Below are 26987 nucleotides of genomic sequence, written 5' to 3' on the forward strand. Positions count from 1 at the left end.
TAAGACTGGAATTTTTGTACCTGTACCTGTTTTCCTGAGTGGATAGTTGGCCCCATTCAGAGATGAAGTGCCTGGGGCCTCGTGGTCTCTGCCACTTACTGGTTCTTAATGGATGGTGAATTAATAAGTGAATGAGAAGGAGACCACGTCAGAGCCCACTGAGATCTCATTTTCCTCCTGATTCATGAAGGAATCATTTGGCCTCCTATCTTGTTGAGTTTATTAGTTTTATAAGTGTTTCCATCTTATCCTACTCTCTTACTTCTAAACCATCTCTGGGAGACAGAAATCATAACTCCTAAGGTTTGGTAGTCAGCCCTCGTATAATTGTTGCTTTCAGATTGATTGATCTTAGATGCACTAAATAGTGTACCACTTAAGAGTGACCTCGCCTGAATTTCATCTCTTGAGGTCCTAGAATGAAGTAAAAGTCATTTGGTGCAAAATTAATGTCAGTGAGGCCACAGTCTCTGAGCAGGTCATTTGGGGTCCATAGGCACTTTGCTTGGAATCCAGCTCATGCTGCTTTCTCCAAGCCATGAGCCCTGTGGTGCATGTGCACCGAGGAAGCCATGCCTGTTTCTAATTTGCACAAAGGTGTTCTCTCTTTGCTAAGCTTAGCGTCCATGGAGCTGCTAATGGGATGCTTTTGCTCATTTACATAGAGATGTCTTACGGGTAGTAGAGGAGACTCTGCCTTTTGATGATTGAAAAGGCACTTTAGTCATTGCCCTCATAAAATATAATGACTACCATTATGCCACATAGAGAATATTAGGATGCAATTCTTACAAAACAGGAACTTTAGCTGTTTTAACCACTGCCATTTCCCTGCTGTGATAGATGTTAAATAAATCACTGTTGAATTCATGACTAAAATGATACAACAAAAATAAAATGTCTTAAAATGCTTATTGACTTTTGCCCAGAAAAATATTATTCCCAAATTTTAAGGGTCTCCATTAGTAGATTCACTTTCTTCTGTAACACAGATTTCCCTTTATTGGACATGAGTCCAATTGGCCACAAGAAAAAGGAGCAATGATAGAATCTGAATAGAAACCAGTATATTAGGAAGAGAATGATTTTCAAGTTTTCAGAAACAGTTTCCTCTTGTAAAAATACATCATTTGCTGGTTTACCCAAAAGTCAAACTACTGTGGGGAATGAAAGATCACTGAATTGAGTCAAGAGACATGGATTTCAGCACTGCTTCATCCACACACAGAATTTGTGATCTTGGGCAAATCACCTGGTCCTCTGTGCCTCTGTTTCCTCACTAGTGAATTGGAATTCTCACTGTCTACCTCTTACCCACAGAGGGAGTGGCTTCATTAATTTGTTGTCAAGTGACTTTTACTTCATTCTAGGATCTTAAGAGATGAAATTCAGGTAAGGTCACTCTTAAGTGGAATGCTATTTAGTGGGTCTATACTCATTCTTTCTGAAATCAACAATTATTTGAGAACTGACTACCAAAACTTGTTGTAAGGAACAAATAGCATAATGTATGCCAGAGTTTTTGCAAGATTAAAAACCACTAAGTGCTCAATATATCCTCACCCCTAATCCATGCCAAACCCAGGGTACTCTGTAGAGGGGATCAGCAAGGCAACTAAAGCGACAACCGTCCCCGGGGCATCAGCCCCTCCCACCATGCTAGTTTGGATTGTATCACCAAGAAACACATGTGTTTGCAAGTATTAGAATTAGAAAATTAATTAAGCCAGTCAACAAGCCTATTTGAGCCATATACTACCTGCCAGATGCACTGCTCTCTGCAGTGGATATTATAAGGTGAATTACTTGGGATCCCTGGGGATGGTTCCATCAACTTCTTTGTTTTAAGGAAACCCTGTGGAATGAGGACCCAGCAGGGAGTCTGAGGATCTAGGTCTTGCTACTTCTTACCAGCTGTGTGATTTTAGAGGAATCACATGACCTTTACAAACCTTCAACTTCTTCTCTAGGAAAGAGGACTAAATAGTAGCCATCCTACAAAGGGTTTTTGTTTGTTTTTTCCCCTATGAAGAAATGAGGCAAAGTAGATAACTAGCTTTGTAAACCTTAGAGCAATGTACAAATGACTCTAAGGGGAGCCTGGTTTTTATTATCCAAGGTCACAAAGCTCATTAAAGGGATCCTGGGAAAGTCAGACACCATAGACCCCGCTTTTCTGCTATGACCCCTGTGACCTTGAGCAACCTGGGGAAGAGGTAATTGAGCAGCAACTACTACTTCGGAAGAAACAAAATCAAAATATTGAAGCTATTGACTCACCTTAAGGCAGTAAGCAGTGCTTTGGTCTCTGACCTTTTTGCATCCTGGGGCAGTCAATAACCTGGCCACTAGATACAGCCTGCTACTGATTTTGATTTGGGAGTAGTTTAACCTTGAACTGAGCTCCAAGTAACCAAGGCAACAGGAAGTCAGCTTCTGCATCGCAGGAGTTGGAATCCATAAATCAAGTCCCTAATGCAAACACGGTGTGCAGGTAGAGGTTTGAGGGGATAAGTGGTCTATGAGAAATTACCTTTGAAAATGAGTGACTGTCCCTTGATAGGCTACAGCACAGTTTCAAAGACTTTTTTTTTTTAAATTTATCAATAGAGGTCAATAGGTTATAGCTGAATGGTTTCATATAGGTTTAACTTCTTTTATTTCCTCTTAGCTCTTTCTCTTAATTATGAACAGATGTTGGATCCACAAAGTTATTAGCATTGTTATTTCCTCTTTTAAAACATACTGGCCTCCAAATAAGCAGACTTCAAACTTCAGTGTGTTGTCTTGGGGCATAGGCATGTTCTGAACTTCACCAAGAGCGTTCAGTCTGCTTCCTGAATTTAGGTAGTGATCCCAAGTCACCCCTGCCTTTTCTCATGCCCTGGTGTAAGCGGGGCGCTGCATCTCAATGGTCCAGCCAGTACAAGACTTTATTTGGATTCTTTTTTTTTTTTTTTTTTTTTTTTTTTTTTGTGATCAAGCTCCAGCCTCTAAAATCTTCCTCCTATGGAGAGAGAGAAGCCAGGCTCATGCTGGGAAGAAACTCTCCAGATGTCCCGCCACTTTGGCCTCACACCCCACGGAGCATCAGCTGCCACCTGGAATGAAGGGAAACAAAGGCCTCCAGTGGCCACCTGCCCAGTGCCCTCTCCCAAGGAGCAGTCACCCGTTCCATCTCTCGAGACCTCTGCTCTCAGGCACATTTCGTCAATTATTAAGTGTTCCTAGATTAGCCTTTGTTTAAAGTTTATCTAGTACTCTCGTCCATGTATGTTATTTCTGGGATGGTTTCCATTATCCTTTCGAAATCCAAAACTGAGTGAGAAAAAAGTCAGGGCTGGTTTTGTGTTTTTTTTTTTTTTTTTCTTCTTCTTCTTCTTCAATTTGTTTCCTCCAATTGACAACTAGCAAGCAGTACTCTAATCTGGGAGATCTTAAATTATCTAGGGTTTTTGAAAAAGCCAAATAGTGACAATCTGAATGACAGAGTGTTTTAAGTGTCTTATTATGTTTAACATATTCTGTAACACAAACACTTGAGTAGCAAAGTATGCCCAATAGAGGTATGATCAGATCAACTTTAATGAGATGATGTGGACTGAGACTCATTTAGATTGTGAACATTTGCATGAAAATGGGTACATCTAAAATGATTTGAAATTGATTTTTTCCCAAGTGAGGGTTAAATATTCTTTTATTGCCTTCATTCCCCAAGCATATCATCATTTAAAGAAATACCTGCCCAACCTGTGTCCACAGGTACAAAGATGGCTTACCAGTGAGTTTTTCCAAAGGAGCAGTTATCCAATAGATCTCTGATGGCTTAGAGCTCCAGAGACATTAGGGAGGGTCTGCCTGTCTCTATTCAAAGGGAATCACATTGCAATGGTGCAGAAGACCAAAATAGAGAATTGTCATTAGACTCCTGCCTGCAGTCCCTATCATCAGATTTGTTAGCAGCCAGGTGTTAAAATATATCAGTTATTCTACCCCAGTGTCCATACTCTGATAGATTTCTAGGTTTTTTCCAAAACTATGTTTATTTTCTCTGTAGAAAAAGAAAGTTTAGCAAATGTTTATAGTTTTTAAAATATAACAATTAAGAAGCTAGGGACTAAAAGTGGACACTGTCTTCTCCCCACCAATCTTCCCTGAGCTCTCCCTGCTCCAAGTCACCACCGCTGCTGTTTGGATGGATCTCCTTACAGATGATCCTCTATGCACCTTGCGTATATTAGATGTTTGTTCCTAGCCTGCCACTAGTACACCTGCATATTTTACCAGCTTCTATACACAAACGTATATAGGTAAACACACCTACACATGTTTGTGTATCTCAGTGGTTGTGCCTTGCAATCTTTCTGTCATAGAATTTGATATTTGTCTATTTTCACCTTCAAGATGCTATGAGATATAAAATCCAAAAAAGCATAAATGGTATTGCTATTTATTTGTGGTGTCTTAAGCAGGCGTTTCAGAGACCAGGGTGGGGAATGAGGTGAAGGTAAGAGTAGGCAAAGTAAAATATCAGTGTGGCTTTCTCCTTAGATTGTTACAGGTGCCTTTTCCAGGTATGATACTACAGAATCTGTGTCCTCAGCATGAAATGTGTCTCAACAGACTGGGGTGGTGACTAAGTGTTAGAGAGTACAGCCAGGCAGACCAAGATGATCCTGGGTTTTGCATCTAGTTATCTAGAAACTTCCAGCTCTGACATTAAGAACAGTATGGGTTTATTCAGCTTTGCCTTAAGCTCTCAGAAATGTTTTCTTCTCATCTGTAAAATTGAGAAAACAGTAATATCCACACCACATGCTTCACAGGGTGGTCACAAGACCCAAGTGAAGCTGATCTCCCTGTGGCAGTGAGATAATGGTACTCAGCGAAGGTTGGTTGGGTTGGGAAAAAAGTGTCAAGAAATATGTGATAAAGCCCAGTTTCTTGTTGCTGCTGTCAGTGGCCTGTAGCCTACAGATGGAGAGACCCTGAATACCTGCCCCTTAGTTGGAGGGTCACTTGTTCACTTGTTTTGTAGCAGGAGAGATAGGAGGTGCCCAGAAATCCTTGGTTATGTCAGGAAAGAGAACTAAACCTTTGCTTACTGGTTAAAATTGGTTCTAAAGAAGCAGTGGATTATAATAATTATGATATAAGTGATAATATGATATAAGTAATAATGATAATTATGATATAAGTAACAATGATGATGATTTAACAGTTATGTAGCATGGACTATGTGATAGACATTGTTCTAAGCACTTTGTATTAATTAATTCATTGAATGCTCAAAACAATTCCAACAAAATAGGACTTTTACCTTTTTTTTTTTTTTTTTTTTTTTTGGTACCAGGGATTGAACCCAGAGGCACTTAACCACATCCCCAGCCCTTTTTATTTATTAGTATTATTATTTTTATTTTGAGACAGGGTTTCATTAAGTTGCTTAGGGCATCACTAAGTTGCTGAGGCTGGCTTTGAGCTAGCAATCCTCCTGCCTCAGCCTCCTGAGCTGCTGGAAACCATTCCACCTTTAGAGTTAAGAAAGTTTACTATAAAAATGTAACACTTAAAACTCTAGGTTTAAAGCTTAGGGAGGTTAAGTAACTTGCTCTTGGTTTCAAACTGCAAAGTGGCAGCATCTAGATTCAAGCTCAGGAACAAGGTTTTAGAATAGCTTGCAAGAGTCTACCAGGCTTTTCAGCATCATCATGACAGGTCTTGGGATGATTGTTAGACCCAGACCCTCAAAAGCCCCCGGTTCAGCTTGTCCTTAGCCTAGTAACTGTTGGGATGCACCAATCCCCACAATTACATTTCCTGCTCCAGCAGGCTGGCTTTTTTTTTTTTTTTTTTCTTTTTAACGTGTATTAGTTGTATATATTAATGGGATTCAGTGTGCTATTTTGACCTGTCCATACAATGTGCCCCACTTGAATACAGCCTTATTTTAGTGATTGTCTCCTTTTCTAGCCTCTAGTGACCACTATTCTACATTCGGGTCTGCATCTGACTTATTCCACTTAACATAATGTCCTCCAGTTCCATGCATCTGGCTGCAGATGACAGGATTTCATTCTTCTAGAATGAATAATAACCCATTGTGTATACATACCACATTGTCTTTGGCCACTCATCTGTCCAGGGCACCCAGGTTGATTCCCTCTGGATCCTGCCCATCCTCCTGTGTGCTCTCCTTGCTGCTCTAGCATGAGATCTGCAAAGCCTTGCCTCTCCTCTTAGGCTGATTTCTACAGCCTAAGAACTTTCCAAGCACCCACGAGCAATGACACACAAGCTGCGCCCCGGCTTTTCCTTCTCATTTAGTCTCATGTCCCCAGCTGGAGGCAATGAGCAGTCTCACTGGGGTGGAAACCACAGGAACCCCCTTTATTCTGCATAGCATAACCTTTGTAAGGATGGGTTGCTTGATCTTCCAAAGGCTAAAGGGGGCCTGAAACATATACTCCTTCACTAGGCCTGTGCCCAGCTCCCACTTCCGGGTAGCCAACCTGGAATGTCACCACTCCTTACCTCGGCCACAAAACCAAGCATAGCTGTGGCTATTTCTTTTCCTTCAAATTTTCATTTTTTGTACCCAAAGGAGGTAAATCATTGTACTATTTCCTGGGATCATATTTAGATTTTATGTCGTTCATCATCCTATTCCTTTAAATCGACTGCAGGTTTTGGGTTGTTTTTTAGGGATGCCAAGTCCCCACTTAAAAGTGGACCAGACAACAGTGCATAGTAAGAACGAGGGCTCAGTGTCCACTGTGATGACCAGGAAGAAGCCAGCTGTGGTGGACAGTGTTGCCATCCCACCCACCCCGATGTTATCTCTCCTCGCCGCATCCGCTGCAACGTCAGATGCAGGTGAGTACTGTTCAAATGCTTTGGGTCACCACCATGAAGATGGGATGAAGAAGGCCCACTAGGAATGACTTGTTGAGTGCAGGTAAGGCTTCTCTGTTGAGCCAACCACCCACTGACACTGAGCAAGAGGGCAGTTCAGCACTGGATTTTGCTCATGGGAAGAGGTCAAAGAAAAGCAGATTAGCATGGCACCTGGAGGTAGGGACTATCTCTAAAACTTTCCAGTTTATTCTAATACTGGTCCAGTGAGGACCAACTAAATGGTAACAATATTAATTCCTCTTTATTAAGCCTTATTAATCGTCTGCATCAAGAGTCTTCTGCACATTATCTATATATCTTGCAAAGAACTCTTACTTCTGTCCTCATTCTCAGAAGAAGAAACTAAGAGGGGAGAAACTGGCCCTGCCACCTGAGGACAGTCAGGATTCCAATGCCCATACTCTCCCATCCTGCATTTCACCTCCCCGTCTGCTCATCACTATTGAAAAATGACAGTCACTGAGTGTCCCTGAGGCATTGATACATTCCACCCTACAATTTCACCAACTCCTCAGCCATTACCAGAGTCCTCAACAGTAGCTGAATTCCTTATTCAGATATCCTGAGTCCTCTGCCGCCTGACCCCTTCTGTCTCCTCCCTATTCTACATGCCACACCAATAGTTTACCAAGCTCACCTCTGCCACCAGGAGCACAGGCCTTGGATGTGTCTTAATACTTGTACTTGGGGACACTCTTGCTTCTCACTTACATCCTGTATTTCTTCAAGGCCCAGCCCGTCATGACTCTGCAAACACCTTTAGTGTCCAGTGTCTCTACTATGCATTTATCATCTTCTTAGAGACAGCATTAGAAAAGGTCTCCTATTTAATGTCTCCCCTGTAACAAAGTTGTACACAATGAAGGGGCAAGGTCCATGGATTTGATTCTTGCTCTCTTCATGGAATGCAGAACAAAGACACATTCCATTGATATCTGCTGAATAAATACATTGATAAATGGGGTATGCCTGCTACAGCATTTAAAAATGCCTGTCGTGATCAGAAACCCAAGAGGAGACTCATTATTGATATTCACTCTGAACTCATCTTCTCATTCAGCAGGTGGCTTTAGGCAGAGAACTTGTCTATATAACCACCTCCTTGGTGGAAATCACTGGTAACCAGAAAATGAGCCCAATTAAAACAACAGAAAGAAATACTTGGAATGACACTTCCCAAATTGAGTTCAGCAAAATATTGGCAGATGTTCTTGTGAAATGTTATTTTTGTTGTGAAGCAAGAGTAGGTAATGCGGTTTTCCTTCCTGCAGGGCTTTTCTGGGTCTTTGAATGACCTGTGCTCATTGTTAACCCCTGGGAGGGGAGGCACAGAATTCCACAATCTTATTTGACCACATGACTTGTTTTTCTGAGACTAGCTTTTAATGTATTATGAACACAGGACTCTCTCCATTCATTTGGAAAATCTTGCTCTGAATGAATGGGATCATGAACATTTATGCCTTTTACACATTCGGTGTGAAGTAAAAATTTTTGGTAGAAATGGCAGGTAAATGATGTCAGCAAGGAGAAGAAGTCAATCAAAGGAATGAAAGTCATGGAAGAATGGGGGAGGCCACCCCCAAGGCTTGATAGACCGGTAGCACCTTTGTGAAAGGGAGGAGGGAGCCAGGTGGGCAGACTTCCGGAACTTCACCATAACCGAAACTCTGGGAAGACATCACTGAACTAAAGCAAAAGATTTGGAGTGTAGGTTTCACTACCAACCCTGCTAATTTCTTATCCAACCTTGTCCATACAGGAGGTCTCCCTTCATGACTTCAGAAATTAACCTGTTTTGCCTTTGTACCCCAAGCATAAATATTTTCTGGGGGACAAAGATGGTTGGTCCCTCAGTTTTCTACCTGCACTCTTTCCACTCAATGTCAGTGACACCATTCTTGGGATGACATGCTTATATACACTTGCCTCCCCTGCTTGTACCCAGTAATTGACAAATGTGCTGAGCAGGCGCAAGAAACAGGTGGGTATTAGACTTTTAAACCTGCCTCTCCCGTAGTCAGAGCTGAGCCAAAACTCTCTTGTTTCAGGATGCAGGAACAGGCTGTTTAGTTTTGGCAATACTAAAAATGAGACCCTCATGAGAATTGTACAGATTTGGTTCATTTCCGGATCTCAGGCTGCCGAGCAGAACTTTGGGGGGAAAACAAGCCAGAGATCTCCCCAGGTGCTGGAAGCCAGACCTTCCTGAGATTTCGCTCCCCACAGATAAACGGTTTCCCACAAACCTGAGAGAGTTGGGATCACACCAGCTGGGCTTTTATCCAATGCTCTGTTTCACATGTGAAGGAACGGATGCCTCCTGAGATTCACAGATTTGCCTGAGGTCATACTATTGGATAGGAACCCAAATTTTCTGATTTACTGGCTGATTTATAGTCAAACCCCACTTCTGTCATAGGCCAAACATGAGCAAAGGCAGATTTCTTTCTAACTATGAACCCCTACTTCTTTGGAGAATAGTCTGATGGAATAGATAGCACTAACCAAAAGCAAGTTCCTGCATTTGATTTTATTTAATTGGGTGCAATAGCCATATATCTATTTCTGATGAGACCCTTCACTTGACTTTTGTTTTCTTTAGCATGCCTGTCTTCATTTCCACTATAAGCAAAGTAATTTACAAGTACTTCTGGCTTTATGCAGAAATCAATTTATTGATAGCCTATTTCCTAACATTTCTATAGTATAGTTCTGAGGAAGTAGACAATTTCGGGGCCAGGGGGGAGGAAAAAAAATTAGACTAAGTGGGATGTGAAGCAAAATTCTTTTAAGAAATCACTTAGAGATAAGAAGATACTGAAATAATACAATTAACTAAAAATTTCTTTTATTTAAAAATAATGAATGTGAAAGTCCCTAGCACAGCGCCTGACATATAGTAAATACTCGATAAATAATCTCTGCATGAAATGAATGGTGGAGAGTCAGGAGCTGTATGCCTCTCCAGTACTGAGCATGATGGAAGATGTCAGAGGACATACTCTATCTTTTTTATTTTTAGTGGGGGTGGTGGATTCTATGGACTGAACTCGGGTACTCGACCACTGAGTCACATCCCAAGCCCTATTTTGTATTTTATTTAGAGTCAGGATTTCACTGAGTTACTTAGTGCCTCGTCCTTGCTGAGGCTGGCTTTGAAATCAAGATCCTCCTGCCTCAGCCTCCAGAGCCACTGGGATTCCAGGCGTGCCTCGCTGTGCGACATACTCAGTCTTGAAAGTACTTAACAATCAAACGGAAAACAATTGACAGGCACATTGTAGGCTGTTGGTAGATACTTGCCAAATAATCAATCTGAGTCCAAACAGTCGTTTTCCAAACATACAATCTTTGGCAAAAGTTTTAAAAGGAACATTTCTCGCCTTGTTTTATAAGCAATATGATATGAGAGAAATGAGTGAGTGTGACTAAAGGGCTTACAAGTCTGTCCTAACTTAAGTGCAGGAGGAGTACTTGGACATGTACGTGAACCAGGGACTAACCCCACCCCCATGAGTGTTTTTAAGGCACTTTTTTAGTTTCGCAGAATCTGAGCTGCTTACTGATTATGAAGTTATTGATTTGTTGCAGGGACAGCAGAGAAGACATTGGAGAGTGTGGCCACTAAACACATGTCAGTTCATGAGCTACTGGGAGAGTGGGAAGGGAGGGAGGGACGGCAGTGGCTGCCACCAGTGCTCCAGCAGGTCAGCCTGAATGATCAAACTGCTCAATGGCTATTGATCTGCTACAATCCCCTGGCACAGCAAAGGAGGTCTGATTCAGGGGAGCACCACATCATTATTGTAAGTAATTAGGGCTAATGCAGTAAAAGCTTCAATAAAGTTTGTTCAAAGTGATGCATAATTTGAAACAACTTCTGTAACACTTGCCCAATAATGATTTTATAACCATATTAGATAATCCATACCTGAATAAGTCAGGCTAATTTTTCTTGTCTTCTATATATTGAACTAACTTCTCAGAGAGGTCGTGCAATGGTACACAGAATTTATGACTTCATTCTGAGGCATGTGTTTTTCTTCTTCCCTTGTATTTAGGATGAAACTATATTAGTAGGTGCAATCCAAATTGTAGTAAGAACTCTAAAACATCAAGGAAACAAAAACTGTTATGATTTTGCATCTCTAGATTAGGAGTAACGGGAAATCAAATATATCCTTTTTGTTCTCTCTGTCTCTCTGTCTCTCTTCCTCTCTCTCTCATGCGCACACGCGCACACACACACACACACCAATATTATTCTCTCATCTTTAGTCCAAGGACAAAAAAAAGACATGTATTCAGGATGCTGTCAATGAATCTCCGGGGCTCTGAGGGAGCAGAGTAGACTAAGCACAGTTCTAAGGTTCTGTAGGTTTTATCTCAAGGCTAATCCTTTGCTTTCTCAAACTATATAATCTGCCTTGTATAAAAATACCAGAGCCCCTAAATGAGTGAATATATTTAAACTTAAGAAGTCTATTAAATTTTTAGGCATTTTTGCTTCTCATGACTGAGACTGATATTAGGTAAGCTGGTTCAACTGAACTTCTTTAAGCCCAATCAACATCAACTCCACCTATAATCAAGATGCATTAAATACCTTTTCAAATAATGGCATGAATTCTTAATTCTAATGGAATCTAATTAGTGCAGTGTGGCAGGAACTGGAGAAGACCGATGATGAAAATTGTGTCTAATGGCCAGTTCTATGATACCTAGTCCTTCTCTTTGTCAACTGCCATCTGTGAGGAGGGTCCCCGAATAGCAAAATAATATCTGGGTGCAAGAAAGCAAAGAATAGGAATTTAAGAATTGAACAATTATTTTTCCACTTGCATTTTTAGCCTTATGTGGAATCATGGCCTAACACTCCTAACCAAAATAACAAGTCAATTCAGCCAAAAGTCTTGTCTTTCAAAGACAAGACTTTTGTCTTTTGTCAAAAAAGAGAAAATGAAAAGTGAACTTTAATAGGATTTGAAATATCTCAGAGGTATAAATATATATATTGAAGAAATCTTCAAATTGTGAATTAAATTCCTATGAACCTAGACTAATTGATTAAAATATACAGTACAAAATGGGAAAAGATCCAGAGAAAATAAAGCTTAATTTTAAAACCATTGTTCAAGTTATATGAAAAATACCCTACCCATAGACATATGCAGGAGCATCATAAAATAAGTCTGTGTGCAGAAAGCTTTGCTAGAAGGGTCAGGCTCAGAACCGCTGCCCTCCCTTCCCTCTGGGCCACTAGAGACCCAGTAGGGGTGGTAGCTGCCGTTCTTCCTGAGGCCCCATCACACAAAAGCCTTTCTGAAAAACCTCCATAATTATTGTTATTTTTACCCCCAGAAGAGTAAACTCTTTTCTGGTTTAACCTGAACATCCTAAATCACCTGAGCTATTTCTGTGGCCTATAAGGCTGTACCAATTTTAGGGAAGCATCAAATTCTCCAGAGTCTGGCCTCTGCTTTCCACTGGGCCTCATCTTGGAAATCCCAGCCAGCACAACCCTCTTTTGGATCTCCACTGTCAGAGCATGATTTTTAAGGGACCCATATCAAAACTTCACACAGCTCTTTAACAAGGAAGACAGCATGCTGGTAAAGTTGGTCCAAAAGTAAAGTAGAGGAATGGGCATCGTAGAAAGGGAGGCATTGGAGAAAGCATGTCAGTTAAGATTGTTCAGTTAACATCCTACTAAGCAATAAAAGCATAACCTCTAGGCTTATCTTTCCTACCAGAAAAAGATTTTTTTTGCTGGGCAAAAACCCCCAAGTTAACATAGAGGCTGGTAGGTTCTGGCCCTTAAGTCTGTAGCAGATAGTAAGTCCAGCAGCTCAAATCTCCCTAGCTAATTATAGTCCTCAGGCAGACATGGTGGATGAGTGAAAGGATATGCATCCTTCACTTACCTTGTTGCTAAGTTTGGGCTTGTTTTACCACGGGATGCTCCAGTTGAAAATGTGTTCTTGCTTGAGATTGCCTGTACCTACAGTGGGGTGATCTCAGACCTCCGTGTTCATGTCTAAAATGAGGAGAAAGTACCGCCCGGTGGGGGGGACTGTGGTGGGGAACACTTGAGATAACATTTGTGAAAGTCTTAGAAAAGTAGCTTACCATGTATAGCAAGAGCTCAGCCAATGGGAGTTGTTGTTGCTGATATCATTACTATTATTATCTGCTTTCTGTCTGGAATGTTTTTCTCTTCCATACTTACCCTTTGCCATTTGATTGCCTGATTCATGCTTGATCTCCGAGTCTCAGCATATGTGTCTTCAGTTCTGAGACACTCATTTTAAGAACTGTTCCAAGATCAAGTTGGGTGCCACAGTCTCAGTGCTTATATTAGAGTGTGTCTGTGTCTGTGCCCACTTCTGTGTCCCACACTGGGCTGGAAAATCATCCTCTCTACAGTCAGACCTTAGTTAACTTTGAAACTCCAACCCCTAGCGCTGAGTTGGGCAAACAACAGGTAATCATTTAGTATAGATCAAAATGGATTGGGTAACAACTGCTGCCTGCACAAAACAGCTTAGTATAATGCAAATATCCACTCTAATACTATATTTATTAGGAAGACAATGCTTTCCCTTTGTTTTCCATAACAGCACCAGAAACAAACCATCCCCAGGATGCTTAGCAGAGGGTGAAACCAGGAAGGGACTTGGGGCCCTCCAGTCTCCTTGTTCAACAATGGCAGTCCTGCCCCAGGTTAATCCCCCAGGGCATCCTCGGGGGAAATTATTTTTAGGTAAAGAGTCAGCCCATGAGACATTGCATGCACAATACAAGTGTGTGTGTGTTTTCAGAGAAAAGCAGGGGAAATGCACATGTGAGATGCCTGTCTTCACTCAGGTTTCTGGAATTTTTAGGATGAGCTACTCAGTAAAGGACTGGAGATTACATTGACCTATGCCATACTTGAATTATTTTATATGTGATGGTCTTCCACAGTGACTGGAACACTGACTTCCCTCGGCAGTGACCGTTTCCTGTTCAGATTTTGTCATAGTTGATGAGTATTGAGCATCCCACAGATTCCTAGATCCTTAGAACACAGGGAACAAAAATAAGAAATAAAAATCAAGAACGCTGCTGTTGAGCAATTCACAATCCTTTTATGGTGCCAAGAACCTTGTGCAGAACTACGCACATAGTAGGTACTCAGTAAACCCACCTGGACTTAATTTAGCTAATTATTTTCTCTCCAGAACTGAGATTTTTTTTTTTTCATAAGACAGGTTTAATGACAGGTTGGAAAGTGCCGGATCCATGAGAAGTTTAACTCAATTTATCTTCTCTGAATGCTTCATACAGATTATGCTCCCAACCACCTCATGCCACAGTCAGACCCTCTTAAAAATAGAGTAATGATAATAATACACTTTATCTTCTTCCCAGTGATGGTATCATTCACACCTCCATTGAAGCCCAGCGGGAGGTTTGGCTGGGAGGCCTCGGTCGCAGGGGGAGTCAGGTGCGATTATTGTAATGAGCAGCCACACTCCGCGAAATGCCGAGAAGAAAACCTCCCATACGTGAAGCGATTTCTATTAAGATACTCATTTTAAATCAAATATTCAAGCTCTTCTTTATAAATGGGAGAGAATGAAAGGAGACTCTTCCATGGGCAGATTTTATTTAGCAAAAGAACGAGAGAGCGCAAATATTTTATGATCAGTTCTGAGATGAAAGTTCGGAGCCTGCCTTGTTCACCGGCTCTTTCCATTTCCGGAAATCTAATTAAATTGTTGGTTTAATGGTAGCGAGATAATTTAGTGGCGACTGAAAGCAGCTATGTTAATGAGAAGGGGCATAGTGCTTTGCGTTTCCTGTAATTAATGGAGAGTTTTTTGAAAAACTTCCTGGTTCCAGTGAAGTTGGTATGGCGAGCCCAGCTGTGGAGACGGAGGCAAAGTCTTTCCCGCTCATTGCTGCAGAAGTAGCCTCAGGCATTGTGGAAGAACGGTGCAATGACTGTCATTAAGTATGATCTTGAGTGGTCCAGGCAGCCTGTAGTCAAGTCTAAGAGCATAGAGTCAGCAAGAGGCTCAGAGAGAAAGGAGATAGAGAGAGAGTAGAGTAAGGATTAAAAGACTGGTAATACCCAGACGGACAGACAGACGGGATCACTTACCCTTCGGCCCTCCTTCCTACCCCTGGGAGGCACTGGAGTGATCCCAGGAGATCCTCCGGGGGCCTCCTCCTGTTGCTTCCACTGGAGTAGACTAAACAAGACTGGTCTGGAATGGACTAGAAGGGACCTTTGCCAACCACCTCATGTTGCAGATGAGTAAATCAAGCCCAGAGAGGTTACAAATATTACCTGATCAGAAATTGGAAACCTGGATCCTTTCTGCCACCATAGCATGGGAAGGTAAAAACTGGCTTTGGAACTCAAGATCGGGGTCATTGTGGAGTTCTCCTTACAATACCACAGTATTTTTTCCCTTAGGTAAGTCCTCAGGTCTTAGGGAGACTTTCTGAGACCCCTTTCCTCATCAGTGAAAGGAGGAGAATAATGTCTGCCTTTTAAGCAGTAGCAACAAGGAAATGGAGAACTCCAATGACATATTCAAAACTTAAGGGCCCTGCTCATGTCAAATATTAAGTCACATCATGCCATGCTTTAATCATGTGAAGTCATAATTTGGTCATGTATGACTCAGATCGTAACATCCTTTAGAAAACTATGTCCTCACTCCCCCCTCCCCCACATATCCTTATCACAGGACATAGTCCAAGCTCCCTGTTCTTGAGGGTATTAGTTACTACATCAAACCTCTTACTCAAACGTGGTAAGTATGCAAACTGTTAAACTGTTTCCAAATTGCCAAATAAATTTGTTATCGATTCTCAATATTTAAAGCACCTGCCCCATTGCTCTCAATCCTGAGTGACATATGTAGGTATAAGATTAGCCCCTCCCTCTGGGGGGTGCCCTCACTCTCTTTGAGAAGACCTGACTCCAGAACATGAGATGACCAAGTAATATTTTTAAATACATAGATTGAAAAAACAAGCTGACATACTGACAGCTACCATTCAGCAATTTATTGTTCATTACTTTCCAACTAGGGGAGTTGTGAGACAGCAAGATGACCTGGGAAAATGGAGTGGAAATAAGCAGACAGAAGTCAAAGGACAGGTTTACCACATTTCTGATATTGCTCAGTTTTTACCTGTTTTGTGTCAGTTTTGAGATGTATCTGTGAAAATAATGGCAAATGAGACTGAAGAGAAATTTGGGTTCAGGCACAAAGTGCCTGAAATTCTAGACTGGTGGCCATCCTTGATGGGCTGAGATATAGCAAAACAGCAGCCATGGTGGGCCAATAGTGGTCTATAGTTGTATTTTGATTATCCTGCAGAGGACTGTAATTTTTAAAAATTATTTAGCAGCTGTAAATATCACAAGATTACATAATAGTCAAGATTTCTGGCTTTTTGAAACACAGACTTTCTGGCATCTTTTGAACTCAGATTCTTATCTGACAACAAACAATTGGAGCAAAATAACATTTTCCCATTAGAGTGGATATACTCTTTTTGCTTTATCATGTCCTTCCTCCCTCACCACTGTGGACTAGGTTATCATCCTGACCAACTTCCCTCAACATGCTGATTGACTATCCCCTATTCAAAATGATTGAAACCAGAAGCGTCTCCGATTTAGAACATTCTTTAGATTTTGGAGTAATTGCATGTTCATCTTGAGATAGCTATATTGACTATCCTCCCTATGGGGAAGTCACTGAAGGCATTTGATCTGGATCAAAACAATGTGTACGAACACTTAGTCTAGCAGGAATAGCGTGGGTGATTTTTAGTAATACTGTTATTCAGTTATAGAATTGGGAGGGTTGGAAAAGTCCTTTGAGGTTGTGAAATTGAGAGAACTTTGGCTCTTCAGTGCTGCCTGTAGTAGCAACTTGCAAGGGTAGCCCAAGTTTTCTCATTATTGTCTAGCTCCCTTTCTTCTGCCTCTTTCCTATACAGTATGCAACCAGCTTGGAAATAGGGCAGCCCTTGCTTGAACTGTTGAGTCCGTGGCTTCTAAGGTGTGAGCCCATGGGGAAATTACTTAACCTCCGAGGTCTCTGTTCATCTCGGTACAACAGGGATGCAAAGGTCCTCAAGTGGTTGTTATCACACGTGAAACACTGCAGCCTGCATCGTAAGTCCTCCAAAAATGTCAGTTCCTTCTCTTTTCTTTTAGTTTCATTTGAGGGCATGAAGGATGCATCCTACTTGCCTTATATGGTCTAAGAAATGAGACTTTTGTCACATAGATGTGACAGAAATAATCATTGAGTAATTGAAAGCAAACCACCCATCTCCACTAGCAAAGAGAAAAGGCCATTTTTCTCCCTTCTCCCCCACCTGAGAGGCCTAAAGTTTACCTCTTCTTTTAGTAGCCTTTGAACTAAGTCTCTTCTTCTGATTTATGAAGTCTACCTTGGAAGGGGATACAAGGAAAAAGGTCAAGAGGCTTCCTACTTCTCTTAGAGTTTCTCAACGACTGAGGAGTTCCTCTTGTCCCAGAATTATGTTTCCTTGATGCCTCTGAAGAGGCATCGTATGTTCCTTCCTAGGACAGTCACGACATGAATTTCTAATTCCAATGGACAGATTTAAAGTCAGAGAGAAAGTGCTGGATTTAAACTGTGTGATGCTCTCAGCAAAAGGTGTGAATACACTATATGTCTGGGTCCAGGACTTGTCCCAGAAAGAGGACAGAACTCAGAACAAAAGACAGAAAGCCTGCCTGCTACTCTCCATCGGTTCAGCAGGGGATCCAAATCAGCTTCCCTGCGGTGATGGGGGTGGGGTGGGGGTTGGGTGTACTTTTGTTGCTCAAAAGCACCCTTCCAAAGGATCTTCCTGTCCTCCGATGCCTGAAGATGTTTTGAGAGGACTTTCCTTATTTTGAAATCCAGTTTTGTTTGTGCCTACATGCCCACAATCCTGGTCTTTGTCTCATGCAAGTTGCCAGAGTGAAGTGATTTGGGCTTTACATATGGAAAGTTCATTTTGTTGTGTAATTAATGGGAAGCAGACTTTGGAAGCTGATGATCCAGGCCCTTATTTATATGAGAGCATATGTCTGTGTTTTGTTTATGACTCACTCTCTTACTCCACGCATCGTAACTTGGGTTTGTTTACACTAACTTTTCCTAGAATCTGAGCCACATGGTATAGGAGCCAATAATTTATAGTCTCTAAAAGGGAAACATGATGAATGAGCTTTTTCCTTTCAAATTGTCAAATCTTAAATTAAGGGAAAAGTATTTGCTGCATTGAGTCTGCCCAAGCTTATATTTATATTTTGAGGGGGGAAAAGGAAAAAGTTAAAGCAGTAACTTTTTTTTCAAAAAACTACTGGTATAGTGCTCTGAACATGAATATAAATATATTTGCCAAGAGAGCATATGACCCCTCACCACAATAAACCATTATAATTCAGATCCAAATGTTTGGCAGTGAAAAAAATCTTCATGGTACAAGCTATAGATGTTTTGGGGCAAGGGAGTGCACAGGAAATCTCTGTACCTTCTGCTGGATTTTCCTCAGAACATTAAACTGCTCTGAAAAATAAAATCTATTTTTGAAAAAAGGCAAATTCATTTTCTCTATATCCCTATCTATCTATCTGGTTTTGGTTTTATATATATGTATATACATATGTATATATGTATATACATATATATATACATATATTTATACATATACACACACATATGCGTGTGTGTGTGTGTGTGTGTGTGTGTGTGTGTTTGGGGCATTAGATAATTAACATATATATATTTGTTCCCTTCCAAGGGACCAATAGTTTCAATCAATCTGTGGCTTTAAATATTCCTGCTGGTTGTTTTTAGTGGCTCACAATAAGTTCCAAACTCGTTTCTGTCTTTTTATTTTTTTTAAACTGGGAATTAAACGTAGGGGTACCTTACCATTGCACTACATCCCTAGTTCTATTTATTTACTTATTTACTTATTTATTTATTGAGACAGACTGGCCTTGAACTTGCAACCCTCCTGCCTCAGCCTCTAGGGTCACTAGGATTATAAGTGGGCATCATGCCCATTTTTTTGTCTGTGTTCTTGTCATTGAAATTCCATTTGTCCCGAAAGGAGGAGTCTGGCTACCCAGTTATTTCGCAGTATTTTTGGTCAGGCCTTAGAGAGTCTAAATAGCTAATGGTGCTCTGAGGAGAGCAGGAAACAGCTGAAATATGTGAGGATCTAATTTAATTTACCATGATTTGAATCTTTTTCAAAAAACCCTTTCATGTCCCACAGACTCTGGTAAGTGCTGGTTTAGGTGAGTCACACAGATTGATTTCAGGACAAGGAAGTGAGCTGTGTTCTGGTCATGGGGAGAGAGGCACAGAATTCCATGCCTGGCTCAGGGCCTGGGACAATGAGGATCTTCATCAATACTTGTTCCGAGAATGACTAAGACATGGGCCTGGCCCCTTAGGAAAACACAATTCGAGGGGAGAGATCAATATGGACTAATCCCATAATTATAATGCAGGACAGACTAAGTGCAATACTATCAGAGAGATACCAGCAATGGAGAGGGAGCAGAAAATGAATGTTGAAATGGGGGGCGGGGGACAGCTCTTAGGAGGAGGACTAAAGTGGAGTTTTAAAGAATGGACAAGATGTCCCCGGATGTTAGGTATTAATCAAAAGCTGTAAGACTGAATTATAAACTGAATCTCAGAAGAAATTTGGAAGAATTGGAGCCACATGAGTTTTATTTGGTTTCGTATCCTTTATTATTATTATTTTCCTCACTAGGGCAGGAGAGTTGCCTCTGGATAACAAAAAAATGCAAGACTTTTCTCTCTCTCTGACATCAGGTGTAATATCCTCTCCGTCACTGACAGAAATAATAGAATTGGGCACACACCTGTAGGCAATGCAAAGTTATTGTTTCTGGGGTACATCCATCATCTACTAAGCAGACAGATACAACAATATGGGAAAGTCAAAAGCAATGGGTATAATTGTTGTTTTATGAAAAATACAAGAATACTTTATTGTGTAAATTGGCATTTTTTTCTTAATCGTCTTCTATAAAAAGAAAAAACATAGTCTGCTTTTGAGTCTCTTGAATCAAGCTCAGAAGGAGTTAAAGGGACAGTCATTAACTTTAAGAGTATTCAAACCCTTTGAAAAATCTCCAAAAACCCACGAAAATAAAATTCAAATTCAAAACTTTTGCAACAGACTAGAGCACTGGACTAAGACCAATAAAATTAAACTTCACAGATTTCAATGGAGTCTTGCATTTAAACTCAAAAACCAATTCCATGTAGCAATGGCCAGGTTTGGTCACAGTTTATATGCAAGCATTTAAGGGAACTAATTGAACCTCCACCTAATATGAGCCAAAAGTGTGATGTTATTTAAAAAAAACTTCAGGTATTTTTTAATGTGGACTTTATTAATATAAATGCTATGCCTTTTGCTCACTGAAATTAATCAACCCAGTTTTTCTGTACTAAACACTTCATGCTTGGAAAGTGAGTTCAATTCTGAGCACCAAAATTTTACAAGGGCTTTGACAGATGATAAAACCTCTGGGGGAGGGTGATCATCTAGTGGAAGGAAACATAGATGAAGGATTTGAGGAGTCTTACCCAGAACAGAGAAGTCTTGGAAGTATATGAGTTTTTACAGATCATATTTATTCAGAAGTAAGCCTCCTTCCACAAAATTAAGAGATTTGTCTGGAGAAGTGTAACCAGATGAAAGTAGAAGCTCCTTCTTCTAAAGTGCTCGTGAACATGTTTTCTATAATGTTACCAACGACAAGCCTGACTATTACTTAAGCAAGAGTAGTTATTAAGATCAAGAAGAAAACAAAGCATGGGTATCTACCATTTTGTGTAATTCTTGAAGTTCTAGCATGAGTCACAAAAAATGATTTCATCTGAGCCTATATATTTAAAATGTAGAAATTGCTCTGAGTTCATGTTGGTATGTTTCTTTGTTCTTAACTGCAATTTTTTTCCCCAAAATTTAAAGGAAAGAAAATCTCTCCCCATCAGGTAAAAACATGCATGTGTAGTAGAAGATTATATAAGGGATGGGTATTTATGGTTAAGACTAAAGCTACACCAGATTTGAGAGGACAGAAAAAAGAAATGTAAAGAACCCTTGGAGAGGGCGTGCCCACCCCCACTGTGTGGCCAACTGGCATGCTGTGAGACTTGGCAGATGTAGCTCAAGCTTTTTGGCATTCACTCCATTTCTATCCAGCCCCCCATGTTGTCTACTCAATGTGCTGGGGCTTGATCCACATTGCATCAAACAAAAACCCAAGTCGATGGAACAGAGTAAGGCTAAATGGCCCTTGTCTTCCTCAGTTTATCAGTGTGGCTACTCTCAATTCACTGCTTAACTAAAGTTTAATAGATCACCCCCAGAGAAGCTCCTACACTTAAAGGATTCTTCAGTTGTCCCTTCCTGGGCGATTCCAGCATGAATTGTACAGAACACTGGTGAATAAGCACCATGCAGCTTTTAGGAAGCTGTGATCTCCTGTTTTGCTTGTTCTCTGATCTCTGGGCCTGCCAAAATCCAATTGCTTTTGATATAGGTTCTTTGAGTTAACTAGCAGTGTTCCTTACTCAGCTCAGACTCTCTCTCAAGTGAGTTACTGCTGTATTTACTAGTCCAAAGTCACGGATGACTGTCCAACCCCAGGCTTATGAGAAGTAAAGGATTTTGAAAAACTAGGGAGCAGGAATACAGACTTCTTGCCTAACTGCATGAAGGATATCCGCATCAATCTCATTGTGGAAACACTCCATGGGCAGGCCACTCTTGTAAGGGCCGTGGAATCACCTGCAATTCAATTCATGATGCTGTAGGGAAAGTCAAGATTCATGTACCCAGGCTTGTTCTTTAGAAGTTTAAAATCTGAACAATTCCCAGGAAATATTAATCAGGCACCTACATATGACAGGAGTTGTGGGACAGAACAACTCATGTCTGTCTGTCTGTCTTTAAGAAACCTTAACTCTTCTTAGCCTTGAGCACATAGAAAGCTGCGATCCTCTGGGATCAAATGCTAAGTGAATGAATAAATTCCTCAGAAATTTAAAGAAAAGAAAGGAAATTTTTAAGGCAGTGGACTCTAAATTTTTTGATCCTGTAATGAGATCAGTAACATAACTTTGAATAGTCACCTCATTTAAATACATACTTAGAATATATGCAGTCTTTTTTAAAGATGTTTTATTCTTGTTCATTTTTATTGAATTTTTTTCTTCTTAGACATTTCACAGTGCTTCTAAAACTGCCTTTTTAGTTAAATAAATAAAATATATGAGAATACACGACATTTTATAATAAGAACCCAATTAACCCAAACACATGGAGAGAAGAATTTTTAAGGTAATTGTATGATTAACTTACAACTATCTCCTTTTTGTAAAACTTAAACTTTAAAAGAATGAGATAAACCTGCAGTAAATGATATTCTTAAAATAATTTTAAATGTCATTCCATTTACTATTATTAATAAAATAAAACTTTTTGCTGCCATGGAAATTATTATATAACAATTGTAATATTTTAACATTGTTTTAAGGAGGGTCAAGCGATTGAGTTGGCATACTTTTTTTTGGATTTTTTTTTTTTTTTAATACTTGTGATAGAGTAATTGGTAGGTCTAATACTAAATTCAGTTTGTTTTGGTCTCGGCAGTTCTTATACTGAAGTCAGTTTATTTTGGTACCATATTAGTAGATATTGTAAGCCAAAAGGTATTTTACATGGATATAGAAAAGAAGATGTAATTGAGTATGCTGAAATCATAACGTTATTCTTTTGATTTTATCCCTGAGTTAGTCAAGGTTCTTGTGGAAGCTCGGCTAACCATCTTCCTTATTAACAATTAGATGGTCTTCCAAATCAGAAGGCACTGCGTTTTTTTTTTAATGAGTCCAGATCTCTGAACATCTTCATTTGGAAGTTAAATCTATTTATAAGATCTTTAAATTTGCAGATTTAAGGGATTTTTGGAGGTTGTAATATATCTTCAGCAACAAAATCGCCAAACAATGGAAACATTCCCAATTACCAAAAGTGCTTTTTACCATAGTATGAGTTTTTTTCTGGCCCACTTTATCCTAAAAGGGTAAAAAAAGTTTTTGTTTGTGTTTTAATAACTGATAGGTAACATTACCAATAGCCCATAAACAGCATAGAAAAGGTGAGAACATTTAGAACCCCTGTGTTTTTGTTTCAAAGTCTTGTTTGGGAGGCTAGAGATGTAGCTCAGTGACAGAGTGCTTTCCTAATACACTCAAGGCCCTGGGTTCAATCCCTAGCACCCCTGCACCCCAAATATATACATATTCCTATTTTTTTCTAAAATTAACAATGTGGAATTTAGAATTTAGGACATTGAAAATGCTCAGAAAGGAACAAACTGATGAGATGCCCCATAAACCCTTGGAATTCATGTACCCTCTCTACTTCTTTCAGAAACTTCATGCCTAAGTATGACAGGTGACCCATCATCTGAGGTGCTGGACAAGTAAAGACATCACTGTTGTTCCATATATAAAGCATTAGAATACTTAATTTAGTTCTTATTTTTTGATAAAATATAAATCTAAAGAGAATTTGCTAGTGTGTTCTTCCTTCCGTCAGGTGAATAATTTTGCTTTCTCTTGGGGGAATGTGCACCCCACTTGGGAGTCTAGAGAGGCAGAGAGGAGCTGAACAGAGGGCACCGTTTCATAGAGGGCAATGTTTCATAGATGGCAGAGCAAGAGCACGTGGCAAATTTCTCGATTCCTAACCCCATTAATGCCTCCAAGCAGATCTGGGGAGGTGCCCAAGAGCGCTTCCTACCTGATGTCCTTTCCTACTTTGGAGCTCATAACATGAACATGCTCACACCTACACACCCCACTGCTTCACCTCTCCATCAGCCAAACTGCCACCTTCACCCCATGCCTGTCCTGGGAAAAATGTGAAATAGGAGCAGAACAATGGCCAGGTTCCCCCCGCCATTGCAGCTGAGGGAGGATGCTCTCCTGCAGCAGATCCCTCAGAGGAAGCTGTTTGAACAGTCCAGCAGTCACTGAGCTTTAAACAAGCAGGTCACATTTTCAAACAAACTCCAAAGTATTTTAAGATGACTTTAAGAAACAGAATGGAAACACTGCCCTATCCTGACGAATCCCCTACATCTGCTAACTCTTAATTCTAAATCATTGCTTTAAACAGGGAGAGCAGGACTCTAGATCTTGTGTTGATAACCAGCAGCCACTCTGATGTCCTCTACCTTGCATGGGCCCTTTGAACAGGAGCTTAGAAGAGTAATTTAAATTCATGGGATGAAGGAAGAAATTTTACATGTCAAGCCAATTTGCCTTATACTTCCCATTAAAAAATAAAAAGCAGCATTAGGAGAATAAAGACAATCACTTAGTCAAATACAAGTTTAAAAAAAAAAAATAAGGCACAGTTTACATTGGAGAACAAGTAGACAGTTGAATTCCCTCAAGCTTGGTAGAATGTACTAGATCATGTATTGCTATGTAAATGGGCCTCTGCTGGGAACTCTGAAAGTACAGAGAAAAGATGTGGCATTTGCCTACAAAGAACCTTCTAACATGCATCCACCCATGAAGCAATTCACACTGCAGCTCTCTGCCTGGATTGAGGCAGTTGGTGTTCCAGCTCTGTCTACCCTGAAAGGCAACTCAACTCCAGTAGTCTGACCTTCCCCAACATCTTCCTACCTCCCCTTAGGGACACTCAAGCAGTAAGGAAACCTCAAAGGTATCTGGAAAGAAATATACTTCCCCCGACCCAAGAACTACCAAAATCTTTCTTGTAAAACTAGGATGTGTCTTGCACATGGGTAAAGTACAGGCACTGGCACAAATTTCTTGTGAACAGTCTACGTACTAAACCTTGTTAGCCCTTGATTTTGCTCACAATGCCTATACTTTGAGGGTGGCCAAAAGGCACCCTCAAATTCATTCTTCAATTATCACAAAAGATGTGGCCAGTTAACAGAATACTGATGAGTCAATCCTGTTAATGGGAGTGAGAAGACAGTCTAGATCTAGACCAAAATGAACTCAACCATTTGCATGGCAATTTTAAGGATCCAGAAGACCATTTATATTGCAAAGTTATGAAGGAATTAATTTGCATTTTGCCAGGACCACTTATAATTATTCTTTAAAACTAACAGAAAGCAAGCAAGATATAGAACAGCTATAGGAAGGAGAGCAAATATGGAATCAATCTTGCAGCAAGAGCCCAGAAATTACTGTCCAATAATGAAACAATTTGAAGAGAGAAAAATCTGTAAACATTTTAGAAAGACAGTGAAATCATGAGCAATAAGGAGAAAGATTTGTGAATATCCAGCCCTGCCAAGTCCAAAGTCTTCCTCCCCTCACACTAGGATTTCAAAATTATTGCCTGAAATAAATATTTTAGAAAGCACCACCCCACCACCATCGCAGGAAGGCAAATAATATTGAATATAGGAAAGAATTATAGCAATCTCTACATCCAGAAGGGAATTTTGAGAGCATGCAGTCCACTCATCCAATGTAACAGATGAAGGGAGATTCAGAGGGGATACAGGGTTCATCCTAGTTCACTGTCATTTGCACAGCACCCCCTGTGCAAAGTCATTTCTTCTACATGGAGCTCTGTTGTTGTTCACACACAGGGATAATAATCTAAACTGAAAGTTTGGGTAATAAGCATAAAGACAAAATAAAATTCAGATGTTCCATAGAAGTGAAAAATCCCAGAGATCATTATGTACTAAAGAAACAGGGATTCTAAGTTGTAACACCTGATGCCATTCATGGTGGTGAGTTAGCTTATGACGTATGCTGATGCAATTGGTCACCACTTAAAACACAGAGAACACATTCCTTTTCTCATACCATTAAGCCAGGAAGGCAACAGTCAGCAGGAACTTTCTAGGGAAGTGGCAAGTGTATGTGCCTCATTGAGCTCATCACATCTCTTATCCTCCCAGAATTACCTAAGTGAACTAGAACTCCAAGAGGGTGGAAACCAGAGCTCCCTCCAGTCTTAGTCTCAAGAACTATCTTTTTCTACCACTTATCATTCATAGTTTTAACCTAGTATTACAGAAAATATCAAGCATATACAAACGCCGGCAGAATAGCATTAATAAATCTCATATACCCATCACTCAGCTTCAGCAATATCAACTCATGATCCATCATTTTTCATCAATACCTCCACATACCTCCTCCTTCCTTACTATTTTGAAGTCAATTTCAGATGGAATCATGATTTCATCTATAAATATTTTAGTATACATTTCTAAAAGATAGGTGCTAAAGAAACAGATGTGCAATGACCACAATTAAGAAAATTAACAATTATTACATCACGAAATGTCCAGGCAGTGTTCAAACTTGGAGTTGTTTCATGATCTCTTTTAACAGTTCATTTAAAATTGGCATCCAAGTAAGGTCATCTTATCTTATCTCTACAGTCTCTTTTTAATTTATAGTTTCTCCCTCCACTCACCCTGCAATTTATTTCTCGAAGACATCAGGTTGTTTGCCTCGTTTCCCACAGTCTGCATTTTACTGACCGAATCCCTGTGTGTCCTCTGTATTTTGAGGTGACTTGGTCTAGAACTGTGCTTCCTGGTACAGTAGTCACAAGTCACATGTAGCTATTAAAATTACAAGTTCAGTTTCTCTGTCACCCTTGCCACATTTTTGGTGCTCAGTAGTCACACATAGCTAGTGGCTAACAATAGATAACAGTATGAATAAAGACCATTTCTAGAATGTTCTAGAGGCTTAGTTAAGTTCTGTGAGGTAGCTTTGGAGGGAAGAAGATGTTAAAATTTCCTCCACTAAGGCTTGTCTCCCAGCTGATCTTCCTCACAGTGGGCACTGTACACCTCCACAATAGAACACTGAAAATGAAATAAAAATTCAAAAAATCTGTTTGTTTTTAAATTCACAACACTGGCATACTTTTGCAATTGGCTTTTT

At 40.2% G+C, this 26987-nt stretch overlaps 1 protein-coding gene across 3 annotated transcripts in view; it reads left to right on the top strand.

Annotated features, from left to right (window-relative positions):
- Positions 1–26987, top strand: part of Setbp1 (SET binding protein 1) — a 351577-nt gene that overhangs the window by 316199 nt on the left and 8391 nt on the right. For all 3 annotated transcript variants that reach the window (XM_047526550.1, XM_047526552.1, XM_047526551.1), the window contains exon 5: positions 6706–6876. In XM_047526550.1, coding sequence (XP_047382506.1) covers positions 6706–6876 — 171 coding nt within the window. The remainder of the gene's footprint in view (positions 1–6705; positions 6877–26987) is intronic.

This window comes from Sciurus carolinensis, chromosome 15 (genome assembly GCF_902686445.1).
Source record: "Sciurus carolinensis chromosome 15, mSciCar1.2, whole genome shotgun sequence".
NCBI classification, from domain to species: domain Eukaryota; kingdom Metazoa; phylum Chordata; class Mammalia; order Rodentia; family Sciuridae; genus Sciurus; species Sciurus carolinensis.